This window comes from Lepisma saccharinum, chromosome 1 (genome assembly GCF_977018435.1).
Source record: "Lepisma saccharinum chromosome 1, izLepSacc3.1, whole genome shotgun sequence".
Lineage (NCBI taxonomy): Eukaryota > Metazoa > Arthropoda > Insecta > Zygentoma > Lepismatidae > Lepisma > Lepisma saccharinum.
The window spans coordinates 35,966,273-35,979,769 of NC_139229.1; the positions used below are offsets into that span (position 1 = coordinate 35,966,273).

The following is a 13,497-nucleotide window of genomic DNA, read 5'->3' on the forward strand; positions in this document are numbered from 1 at the left end:
TATGCGAAGAATTCAGTCTACCTACGACTGTAGTTGCAATTATACTCATGTAAAAGATCAAGAAGTATTTGCAATAAAGTTGGAGTAAATAAGACCTCTGCGTTCGAGATCTTATTAATATCTACATTGAATACATATTACTCCCGGGATGCGGTGTGGAAGCACGGTCCTCTTGTATTCTTACGCAATCGTCACTGTAGTACGCATGCGCAATCTACTGCACGGCCGATACAATTTCCACCCTACCTTTTCGCATGATGGCGAAAGCTGCAGGCAAAGGTACGTACGCTATACATTTTATGAACTTATCGCATGCTTATTACCCTTACATGAATACAAAAAGCATTGATTTTTAAAGCTGAAGCACAGGTTGTCTATCACAAAAGTTTTTTTCAGTTACCTGCTACATATTTTTTTCTACCTTCCGCATAATAACACAGCCTTTTGAAAGGGTTGCCTGCACTTGATATGGTATTGCAGGTTGGAGGTTCACACATATTACGATATTTTATATTCTAAAGTCATGTTTACCTTTGAGGATGGATGTCAAAACGTTCATCCTATGATACCATGAAAATGAATTACTTAAAGTTGAGTAGATATGTATGATACATTATGTTCAATGTATTTTTGTAGAGCGGCAAAATTCAAGTTTCGTGTTTGCGCTTAGTTAAAAAAAATACCCAAGTAATATTGTACACACAAATATGTTAAAAGCTAAATTTCCTGTGATACCTCATAAAACTTCGTTCATTTCATGTTTTTTTTTCCATGGAACATAACACATAGGTATAATAATGTCTCAATACCAAAGCAAATGACAAATTATATTCGAGTTATTATTGGCCCTAACTATTTACTGTGTAGTGTGTACGATACCACAGAAAAGGCAATAAGTATTATATTCATATCAGCAACATAGTCGAAGTTAGAAATGGTGTCATTATATACATTGATGGATAGCTAAAATTATGCATAAAAAAAAATCCCGTATTCCAAATTTTTTATCAAGTAAATCCTCATGCAGTTTCGACAATTGAATTGAGATATCAATTAACATTTTTTAGAAATACACTTAATCAGAAAAAAATATTTTTTGTTCAGTTGAAATTTGAAAAGACGTTAATGTACGACTTTGAACATGTCGGTATGTTTTATCATTTGAAATGACAATTTGGCCTTGGTTGACAAGAATGTGAAATTGACGCTTGGAAGGACTGATCACACTGATGTGGATTGATGAAACTGATTAATGCTGAATAAACGTGTTGCCTAAATTAACATGCTGCAGAATTTATGCAAGTTTGCTGGCTCTCGTAAAAAGAGGAAGAAAGTATTTTTGCTTGCTTCTCATTAAATATATTATCTATATTACTTTCAATTAACATTTTTAATAATCACGTTTATTTTAGTTGAGTAATAATCTAACATCAGACTTGCATCTGTATGCGGTATTGATTTCGTTGACGTTCAGCCGTAGTCGTTTCTAGGCGCAGGTGAAGCAGCATTCAAGTTGGGAGGCTCGAAATTCTCCCGATTGTTTTAGTGGTGTTTTGTGTTTAAAAAACACATTTATGGATTCTGGGATACTCACGCAGCTTTGAAAAGGTACATTGATACACCTTAAGTGGGACACACAGCGAATGTAACATTTTCAGTTTATCCTAATCGTGAATTTTCATTTATCACTTTCAGAGAACTTCGATTGTGTACGCGTCAAGTTTGTAAGGGAGGGAAATGGAATGGCTGTCCAGGCGTATGACGTATTCGGTATAGCCGAACTTACTATTCTTATCTAAATGTTCATGTATGTGTTAATAATTGTAATCCGCAAGACGTGGATTTTTTTTGTAGTTAGTATTCGAATTGATCATGGGTTAGATCCTAAATTCCATGTTTCGTCCTAAGAATGACCAAAAATTGTCGCATAACAGCTGTAGTAGCTGTTGAAGGCAGACTGACGTCACACCTCGTCTTACTTTGTGGGCGGGGCTTATCGTATCACCGCCATCGCATGAAGCTAACGTAAGCTTATATCGACATTATTTTTTAATGTTTGTTTAAATTTTAATGAAACGTCCGGAAGCTAGTACAAGGTGAGATATAGCATATGATACAGCCTACTTAATTAGATAATTTACTTTTTATTTTTTACAATTCAATCTTTTTTTGCAGTTTAAATATCAGAATATATTGATTGTCGTCTTTCCCGTATATGCGTAATACAAGTTGCGACTGTGTTTGCCTTTAATAAGATCGAGTAGCAACAGTATAAAAGTGATTTGTTCTCAAAAGATGTTAATGGATATTTGATGTGGTTATTTAAATTAATTGTCATGGTCGATATCAGTGAATTATACTACATTTATTTATCTGGGAAATTGTGGGAGGTCGAGAATGATTACGAGCACCAATGCTGATTGGTTCAAAATTTTCCCTCATGATATTTGAGGAAGTAGAAGAGCGCAACGCGACTATTTGCGTTTTGTAAAGAGCCTAATTTTGTTATTTAAAGCTTAAACGTGTTTCGTAAAAAAAAAATTGTAAGCAGGATAAATAATTACAGAGCTTGTACCTTCGGATTCTAGTCCTATGAACTCTGAAATGACGCATTTCGAAAGTAAAGGCGTTTGCCTATTAAGCCAGAGAAATATTTTTTTTTTTTTTACTTGATATTCTTTTTTGAATCATGGTACAGATAGTTTGTACATGTTTTCCTTTCCCTGTGATTTTTTAAAGGAACTAGACGAGCGCATCAAGCATAAGTTGCATTTTGAGAGAACTCAAAGTTTAGCATGAGTATTCGATGTAGCCTCTATTATGAAAGATTCAGTAGTGTACTTTTTTGAATTACAACAATGCTTTCGCATTTTAATGATGTGAAATTTGAAACGATGTATTTTTAAAAATGAAATATGCATATATAAATTTGCATGGGCATACTGTATTCCAGCTATTTTATGTTTGACCACTTTATAATTTATTTTAAAAATATATTTAATTCTTGTATAATAATTTCAGTTATGTTATGAATTATTGTCTGTCTTTTATGCGCTCTTCTTCAATAATACATTAAATCCTTAATTTGTTTTATTGATAAATAATTTGAGCATTTTAGGAACCAAGTTCTAAGTTTGTTTTAAAACATATTATACTCAAAGGTAAATAAAATAGTAACTTATGTACTTTTTTACAGGTATTTGAAAGAAGTATTATATCAGAGGCAGCATATCAAGTACACAATATTGTCAGGCAAGTAAATATATTGAGGATGAGTATTTTGAGAAGTTTTTTTGTGAAATGAAAACTGTGTGTGTTTAAAAGGATAAAATTCTTTATTATTTTGTATCTTCCTTTTTTTAAATATTGAGTACAGTACCAATGATATGTGACATTGTATAGCCTCTATTATATATTTTAAAGAATTTCTACTTTGTGTATGTGAAATTACAATATGATTGAGCATTTTTGCATGCAATATCAAGTTGTCAATTATTGCATTACATATTATTTACAGTTGCTTGTTTACATGTATACAAATGTACACAACATACAATGTATAGAATAGATGGTAGAGACTGAAGCATGATAGGTTATCTCAACCAGACAGTGAGAGAGACAAGTGACATATGGTTGTACTCAGATTTTTTAAAATAATTAATTCAGTGTATGTCATTGAAATGAAATTATGCACATGAAATATGCAATTTAGCATAACATCCACTTTGATAGGGGCATGCCCCTCTCATCTTCCCTTCTGAAGGACCATGAATTTGCATTACATCCAATCTTTTTATGTTAGAAACTAGGAAAGCTGTAAATCTAAAAATTAGTGATTAGTACTCATGGAATATAGGCTATTTCAGTTAAGCAGTAAACAAAGCTTCAACTTTTTATTACTGCAGTTCCTGCTTACTGTTGATCCTAGTACATAATTTTTCAGGGTCCTGTGGCTAAAAAGCTTCGTGTAGAAAATCTGAAGTGATGAATCTAGTAAATTGACTTTAAAATTATTTTCTCTTTCACTTCTTGGAAGTTGCATTTTACATTTCAGGTGGATATGACGTCAGTTTCCAGTATGCAGTTGACACCATGTGGTCCTCCCATGCAAGGAACCACTACGATCTCAACAGTAACAGAAGGGACAGTAACAACCATTGCAAGCCAGCAAGTGACTGTTGTTACTTCAGGGCCCTCCCTTACTGTCCCTGGATCACCTTCCCAGCAGGTCTTGTCACCAGCCCAGCAAGGTGCGAGGGTACTTCCTTTAGTGCCAATCTACATCCAAGGACCTCCTGCTATGCGTGTCAGTGATGCCACAACTACTACTATGGCCATTGCGGCAACGCAGTCTGTAGCACAGCCTAAACTTGCGAACATGGTAAATCCGGTAACTCAGGTAATTTGTCTGTTGTGTGTTCAGTCACTTATTTTCTTAGTAGTGCACCTTCACCTTATTTTTGTTCTAATGTCCTACAGAAACTAGTAGCTAGAATTATGTGTACTAAATATTTTTAAATATGCATGCAAATGACTAATACTGTTGATTTGGTAAGGTAAAGCTCCCTGTGCATATTGCACCACACCATGAAGGCACACTATGTGCATGGTTGGTGCTCTAGGGGGCTGAAGCCCCCAAAACTGGTCTCATTCACCCTATAGCCCCCTAGATTTTTTTAGCATGGTAGATGCATTTAGACTAAAAACTTAAACTTCCATCGGGACAAGTACAATATCCAAATACATTTTCTAATTCGGTTAGATCACAAGGTTACTTTATTACGATATGTTGTAAAATTAAGGAGAGGGGGCAGCTGAAAATATGCCTGGAAAACAGTGACCACTGATCATTTCATACTAAGTAATGGGTCAATCATGAGTCCCAAACTTGCTACGAAATCTGCTGCCTGCCTGGTAGGTGGACGTATTCATTGGCTGTGATATTGTTCTTGGTTTGTTGGCATGCACTGCTAAATGTGTACAATTATTAGCCTCTATAAATTATATCACTCTATTTAGGAATAGGTCTAACAGGTGTGACAAATTAAATGAATTTTTATAAGCAAGACAACATTCAAAATCTAAAGAAGCGTTATGTTTTTTCTTCTCTTTATTAGTTTCTTATTGGAATACCAACAACTGTATAAATGTTAAGCAATGTTCTCTCGGTTTCCTTTCATCTATCCTTATTGCTGCAAATATTCGAGAGGGACAAATACGATGTTAAAGAATTAAAGAATACACAAACTACCTAATTCTTAAATGCTAAGGATTGAAAATATTAAAGTTAGGCTCCCAACCCCGATAAAACTGTGTTGCCTTGATATCAAGGGGTCTCGGATTCGATCAGTGGAGGTACCATTTCATTAGGTTGTCCGTCGGATTCCACTAGAATCTGTAGCTCACGTCCCGATTAGCCTATGCATATAGTGGACCTTAATACAAATTCCAATCAACTAATCATTGCAATACAGTGCGATAATCAGCATGCTTGGGTAATTTTATTGCTCGCAGTTCTAGTCCTACATGTCAATCAATTATTATCATTTGCGAGGTTAGACATATAATTTCTACAGTAACGACCCATCACAGTGGCCAAATTTGATTCCGTGCAGGAGAATCAATCTTTGAAGCACATCTAAAACTATTGATCCAATTCTGATCAGTATTTATGCATAATACATTCTGAAATAAAATTAAAGGGCTCGGAAGAAATTAAAACATGGTAAGTTACATTTTGGTTATTTTTGAGTTACAAAGTAAAATGTACCATCCTTCAGTTTTCAATTGAATTGCCATGTCATACAGTTTGCATTGGACTCAGTAAAGCCTTCTGAAATTAGTAAATCCAACACAAAGACAATTTATTTACAGTTTTTCTTGTATGTATGCATTGCTTGCATTGTAGAATTATTTTCCTGTAGTGTACGGTTATTACAAGAATAAGAAAACAGTTTTTAGTTGTGACATTTCAGGAAAATACACGCTCCTTTCATCAGACATTTATTTTCATTTTGACTAAAAATACAGTTATAGCAATGGTTAGCAATTTTTTAAACAAAAAGAATCCCTTATATAATTGATGTTGTCAATGTTACATTGTTGTAATATAGCAACCTAACTGTGAAAAGAAGTAGTCTGTTTTATTTTTATTTCAGATTTTTTTTATCACATTATTTTTTATTTCAAATTATGAATCCCAAATATCATTAATTCAAAGTCATCATTGTTTTCACAAAGTCTCTTGATGTTTTCTGTTACATTAAATTTAATGTAACAGATTAAATTTCTGTTACAAATTATTTTTTTCACGCAAACAATAACAGAGTTTCAGGCTGCAATTGATGTGAGGAGAATAAAATACATTAGGCTATGTAGCACCCATTTGGTAATAAAAATATTTTGGAGACATGGGGATTCGAACCTAGGATTTCAGCTTACAAAGCTGGCCTTTAACCGACATGGCCACAAGCCACGGTAAAGAAACCAAACTATTCGAGTAATTTATCCATAAGATTGCATCTTTTCCTGTCCAGCTCGAAACTTTTGATGTCACTTCTTGCTAATTACATTAATTTGAAAGCAACACGCTTCATCAGATAGTGTTTGTGTGCTGTACACACTGCTGAGAGAATACAAGTCATGCTTGTGCATGAAAATGAAGGAAAACGTTGTGAAGTCGTGCTTTTGTGGAAGGTGAGTGTTTCAAACCATAATTATAGATAATGGTGTTCTAGCTTCCGTCAACATAGTGGATTCTGCTATGTGATGAGTCATAATTCTATTTTTTTGCTCCATTACGAAACCAACGTGCATGTGTAAAAAAGAAAAGCCCAACAATTTTAAATGTACAAAAATTCCATTTACTGTTAAAGTTAGATGAAAGGACAACCATTGACTTATTGTTAATAGACTGGATGACTGATGTGTGTGTGTTTGTGGGGGAGGGGTGCCTCCCTGGCTGTGACATAAACTCTCCTTGCTTCGGATTTCTATTATTTTTCCCATCGCATATTCAGTGCCAACTTTGCGATTATGTTTGCCAAAATGGATGGGGAAGGAGTTAATATATTCTTCAAACCTTCTCCCGGGCTAGGATAACACTTTTTCCGAAAAGAAAAAAAAATAGTTTTTTTTGCATCATTTTCAGAAATTACAACAGCACTATTTCCGCCTCGATTATTCAAATTGTGTTTGTTTTTTCGTTTTTAGTGTTGCTTTTCTTCCATTTTTGGCTACTCGCAATAATGAAGAGAGGCTCAAAAAGAACACCCATGCTCAGGCCAAATTCGAACTTGGGGCCCTCGCATTCTAACACATTGTGATAACCACTTCTTCACGAACGTCAAAAATGCATTTTTTTAAAATATATTTTTCACTAATTTTTCGTATTTACATTACTTTCAATCTAGACGTGGACAGTCCAGTTAATTAATATTTACGCTGCAATCTTTCCACTAGCCCTTTTGTCTGAGTCTGAGAGACAAAAAATTCCCTGCATGTAGTTCAAATGTTTGATAGTAAGCAACACTGCTGGTTTCCGAACACTTACTTAGGCTGTACTGCCAGACCCAAAGCTGGACTTCAACTCAAATGAGTGTGCCACTTTCTGTGAACAGAAGTGTACATAAGTTGCAGAGCTATTTCTGTATGAATTACGAATTGCTGAACATGGCTACGGAAGTCTTTAGGAGAGTTGAAACATGAGGGTTGGGTTATAGCTTAACCCGTACTGAGAGATGGGTGTGGTCTAAGGGACTGAAGGCATTGTCCCTGTTACTTTTCTTTTCTTAGAATTTAAATTTACAAGCACAAATTCCCACTCAAATGACTTATCAATCCACACCCCCATGCTCTCCACATTTTACAATATCAGAACTAGGAATGGCCAGATCCGGATCCAAAAATTTTTCGGATCCGGATCCACGGATATGGAATTTTTGGATCCGGATTTTTCAGATTTGGAAAAGTTTGGCCATCCCACATGAACACTTCTTTGGAAAGTAAGAATGTGTTTATAACATATTGTTACCGGATAATATACATACATACATATATATAATATACATACATACATACGAGGGTCACTATTTATATTTTGAGCCTAACAATGAAAAAACAGGAATTTGGCATTGAAAACTGCTTTATTGTTTTTCGAAGTATTCTCCTTTATGGTCAATACACTTTTGCATTCGTTCGAACCATTTGTCAAAGCAGTTTTTCCAATCTTCTTGAGACACCTCCATAATATGGTTTTTGAACACATCAACGGCGTCTTCCGCCGACGAAAATCATTGTCCACGCAATTTATTCTTGACATTCGGGAACAAGAAGAAGTCATTGGGTGCCAAATCAGGACTGTACAGCGGATGACCCATCAATTCGATTTTTTGACTGTTCATAAAGTCGGTTGTTAGACGAGATGTGTGAAAGCTGGCATTGTCTTGATGAAGAATGATCCGACGGCATTTGTTTGTTTTCCGTATTTGATCGAAGACCTCTGGCAAACAAATTGTTGTGTACCATTCAGAGTTAACCGTTCTACGTTCCTCTAAAGGCACAGTTGCCACATGACCAGTTTTCCCGAAAAAACAGGCGACCATTTGTTTCGATGTGCTTCGAGCGCGAACAACTTTTGTTGGATTGGGTTCATCTTGAAACACCCATACAGTCGACTGCTGTTTACGTTCCGGCTCATATGCATATATCCATGATTCGTCACCTGTTACAATCTTATATACGTCTTTTGAAGCACCACGAATGCATTTGTTGAGCATTTGTTTGCACCAATTGACGCGAGCGTCTTTTTGAGTTTTTGTCATATTGTGTGGGATCCAACAAGAACATACCTTTCTCACAGCTAAATGATCATGTAATATTTTATATATGCTGGTGGAACTAATGCCTATGGTTGCCTCAATCTCACAGTATGTCACATGACGGTCTTGCAGTATTAGGTTTTGCACAGCATCAATGTTTTCTTGAACAACAACTGATTTTGGACGACCTTCGCGAATCTTGTCGGTGAGCGAATGGCGGCCACGATTAAATTCGTTATACCAGCATTTCACAGTGGCAAAGGATGGGGCTTCATCGCCAAATGTGGAAGTAAGTTGATCGATGCACTCTTGTCTTGATAATCCACCTCGAAAATCGTAAAAAATCATCGCACGAAAATGTTCACGAGTTAATTCCATTTTATTGTTGTCGCGCAATCTCTAAGGCAACATAAACAACACAAATGAAGCTATTGACAAAACATTTGAAGTACGTTATGGTCAATAATGCCAGACGATTCCGTGCAAACGTCAAATCGCACCTAACTTCAATCAGTGTTGCCAAGGCTCAAAATATAAATAGTGACTGTCGTATATAGTGCGCAACTTGTAATTAATACACTTACAAGGGAGGTTATCTAAGTGTCCCCCTCCGATTTCCATGATACTTGGCAGGTGTATAGAGGGGCCCAAAGAAAGAAGTACATGTTTTTGTGTTTCAGCTAAAAAACGGTGTTAGGGGGCAACCCCCCCTGCTGAAATGTCTAGATGAGGAGAAATTGAAGTGAGGATCTGACCCCGAAACCACGTAAATATGGCATAGGAAGAAACAGGGTTCCTCTATACACCTGCCAAGTTTTATGGAAATCGGAGGAGGACACAGGGGTCAGATCCCCACTTCAATTTGTCCTCATCTTAACATTTGAGGGGGGGGGGGTTGGTCTCTAGAACAGTTTTTTTTAGCCGAAACAAAAAAACATGTATTTTTTCGTTTGGGCCCCTCTATACACCTGTGAAGTTTCATGGAAATCGGAGGGGGACACAGGGGTCAGATCCCCACTTCAATTTGTTCTCATCTTAACATTTGAGGGGGTGCCCCCTAGAACAGTTTTTTAGCCGAAACAAAAAAACACGTATTTCTTCCTTTTGGCCCGTCTATACACCTGCCAAGTTTCATGGAAATCGGAGGGGGACACTTAGATAACCTCCCTTGTTAGTCGTACACTTTGTAATTATATAACACTGCATATATTATAATGTTATATTTTAATTTTTAACTGTAACTGTAGAACAATTGTATAATTTTTGTATAACATTTCTATCTTGTTAGATGTGGAATGGAATGTCTCACATTTATGTGTGTTTCCATTTCCAATACATTGGAATGAATACATATTTGTTTGAATGGAATTTACAAAATCACCTCTGACATTTTATGTTAAAAAAGTAAGATTATTTTTGTGCACGAGTGTGTTAGCCAATGAGTAGCAAATTATTTTAGGAACAACACTTGAAAAAATCTTGTAGGACTAACAAATGAAAAATTTATTTGTAATCGAAGATCATAATACCTTTTAAGGTGTGGTAATATTATAATGGGATTGAGATACGAAACTATCTGGATCCGCAATTTTCAGATCCGGATCCGTTTGGCAATCCCTAATCAGAACCAAGTGATGTCTTTCTCCAAAGCAACTGACTGTTTCGTCCTTTCCCTCCAAATGACAGAAACTCCTACATTTTATCTTTGTGTATGAAAGCTTCTTTGTATTTGTTGTAGTATAAATTTAGCAGTATGATTGTTATGTACACTCCTGTTCAGATAAAGTGTCACTTTCTTCAACTGTTTAACCCAATAAAGTGTGCCACTTTATGTGAACAGGAGTGTACAATTAGAAATTGATGCTGAATTTTAATTTTATGGACATTATCGTATTTCATTTTTTTTCTGTTAGTAAGCACTATGTGTTTTTGTTCCTATGGTGTGCCTTTGTAAATTGTCATATTTGCTTTACGAGTGACATGTTTGTCAGTGTTTTATGTTAATACTCTGTGACATGCATAAATGTAAATATTATAGATGCAGCCTTTGCATTTATGGATAAATATTTTAAATTAATTTTTATACAACATGACTATGTGCGTGCTTTTACTTCCAAGTAGATCTCAAATACACAGTAGCATTGTCATTACTAGGGCCCAGATAGTTATGCATGTACAATACCTAAAATATGCAAATTGATATGCACTTTACAAAAACACCTTACCTTTCTTGAATGTTTTCGTTCAGGTACCTCAAGACAGATTTCCTCAAATTTCACTTCATTACAACATGACACAGGTGTCTAGAATTTCATAAAACAAATTTCCCAGACTTTTCGAAACCAAGAACCAACATTTTTCAGAAGGTCACTATATTTTAGGTAACACCACACTTAAAATCCAACTTGACCAAGTTTTTAGAATATTCATTTCACATGTAAGTGATAACTATTGATAAAGTGAAGGGAAACTGAATAGAAATTGAATGTTGGAGCTTTTATGTAATACTTGCACATGTTGCCGTATGGTTAATAAGTAATTCTTCTTTATATAAGAATCATAACAATTATAGCATAATACATAATTATGGCAAAATTTACTAATAATATTCAGATTTTTCTAGACACACAGTAGACTTCCCTGCAGTGGCGCAACCACAGGGGGTGGGGGGCAGGGATGCATTGCCCCCCTCCCAACCTTGGTTGGCAATGAGTTCAAGGGGGCAAACATTGATGGCCAAGTGTACCTGCAGGGGGCAAATACCGTCCAGAACTTCAAATTTAAAATTTTCTTGCTCGTTTCGCTCGCAATGCCTTCTTTTGCCAGTCTTGTGAATTTCAGAAGCATAGCTAGGGGATGGCGGGAGACTGCCCTGGGTGCTGAACAATCGTGTTTTTTTTTTTTTTTTAAGTGTACTTTATGCACAGAAATGCTAATTGAGGCTGGGCCTATAGCTTAAAGTGGGTTCCGAACCACTATGTGCCTCCACCGGGTATTGAACTTGGGACCCCTTGATCACAAGGCGACGATGTTACCAATACACCATCGGGGAGGTACAAAAGTTGTAAATGATATAATGCCATGGCATTCCGTGAAATTATTTGCACCCTATGAAATTAATAATGATTTTAGCGTGGGAAAAAATTGAATTCAAAAATTATCTTGCTCGCTTCGCTCGCAATTTCTGTTTGTTAGCTGTAATGCATTGTAAATCACCAGACAGAGAAATAAGGCTTGTTTTAATTGATTTTCTTTTAAATGCATGAACAATTGTTTTTAGGAAAGGGAGCGTGCACATTTTAGAGGCAATTTATGTAATTTTTTTCTGTTGGTTTATTGTGAGATGGATGAATTGGTTGTTTAATGTATTTAAATGTATTTAATATATTATATATAATATTTATTAAAGAAACTTTGAATATGTACACAATTTAGTGTCCACGTCACTCCACGTTGCATATATGTGAAACATATATCATGCATGAAAGTTATGTTAATGTAAAAAAGAATGAAATTTGGAATGCATTTATCAAACATTTTCTGTCTTTCAAAAATAGTATAATAAAAATATATTAAAAACTTTTTTTGCGAGTATCTATGCTGCTTTCACGACGTTTCGGGATGCAACTTCTCCCTTCTTCAGGCTGTTCACTTTTGGTTATACACAATTCATAACCGCGTCGACCTCTTATTATGTATAGGATATGGGATTGGTTAAGTGTGTGTGGATAAAAACATTAAAAACCTAACACCCATAACTGGTGCACGTCATATTATCACGCTGTTTTCCTGATTAAAAATTGCTCCTTGAAATGTTGAAACTTTAAAACTAAATAGCCACGGCCCGCGTGTGCTGCAATTGCAATACTACATAATTGCATAATGTTTTTATCCACACACACTTAACCAATCCCATATCCTATACATAATAAGAGGTCGACGAGGTTATGAATTGTGTATAACCAAAAGTGAACAGCCTGAAGAAGGGAGCAGTTGCATCCCGAAACGTCGTGAAAGCAGCATAGATACTCGCAAAAATGTAAGTTTTTAATATATTTTTATTATATTTGTGAGTAATTTGCACAACTTTCATCAAAAAATAGTATATGTGCTTATTTTCCGTTATCAATGTGAAATTGAAGGTGTTAAAAAAATAATTCAAATCGTTTGTACGAAGACAAATGCTTTGGTACAAACTTCTACCCCCTGTTTGCGTAATTTACGAGGATAACATCATCTTTGATACTACCACTACTAATAGTAATAATAAAAATGTTGGTCCTGGGTTCGAATCCTGGCTTGGGCATGGATGTTTGCAAATATCCATTCATAATTTTCATCAAGCCATCACTCATCCCCATCTTCGCAAATTAGCCAAAAGTGGCACAAGAAACGAAGTAAAATAAAGCAAATCAATGATAATAAAAATAATAATGTTACAATAACATTATTAGTAACATTATTTTAATTAGCATTATTATTATTATTATTGGTACGTTTATCCTGGTACTTGCCCCCCCCAAAAAAAATTGTGGTTGTGCCTCTGCTTCCCTGACATTTCCATGACTTTTATAGAAATAGTAAATTCCCTGACTTTTCCAGTTTGTTTTACTGGTAGACACGCTACATAATATCTCCATTTTCAAACTTGAAATTCCTTCTCTTTTCGGCAAGAATA

General features: G+C 35.4%; 1 protein-coding gene across 5 annotated transcripts in view; it reads left to right on the top strand.

The window, feature by feature from the left end:
- Nucleotides 1–203: 203 nt before the first annotated feature.
- The window catches only part of l(3)mbt (lethal (3) malignant brain tumor), a 65,917-nt gene continuing 52,623 nt past the window's right edge, over nt 204–13,497 (top strand). Inside the window, exons 1-3 of one of the 5 annotated variants that reach the window (XM_083130625.1) lie at nt 204–279; nt 3,197–3,252; nt 4,055–4,399. In XM_083130625.1, coding sequence (XP_082986751.1) covers nt 4,061–4,399 — 339 coding nt within the window. In that variant the 5' untranslated portion in view covers nt 204–279; nt 3,197–3,252; nt 4,055–4,060. Of the gene's footprint in view, nt 280–1,507; nt 1,609–1,751; nt 1,771–1,990; nt 2,097–3,196; nt 3,253–4,054; nt 4,400–13,497 lie in introns of those variants that run through there. The other 4 variants (XM_083130629.1, XM_083130627.1, XM_083130628.1 and 1 more) reach the window with 4 other exon arrangements.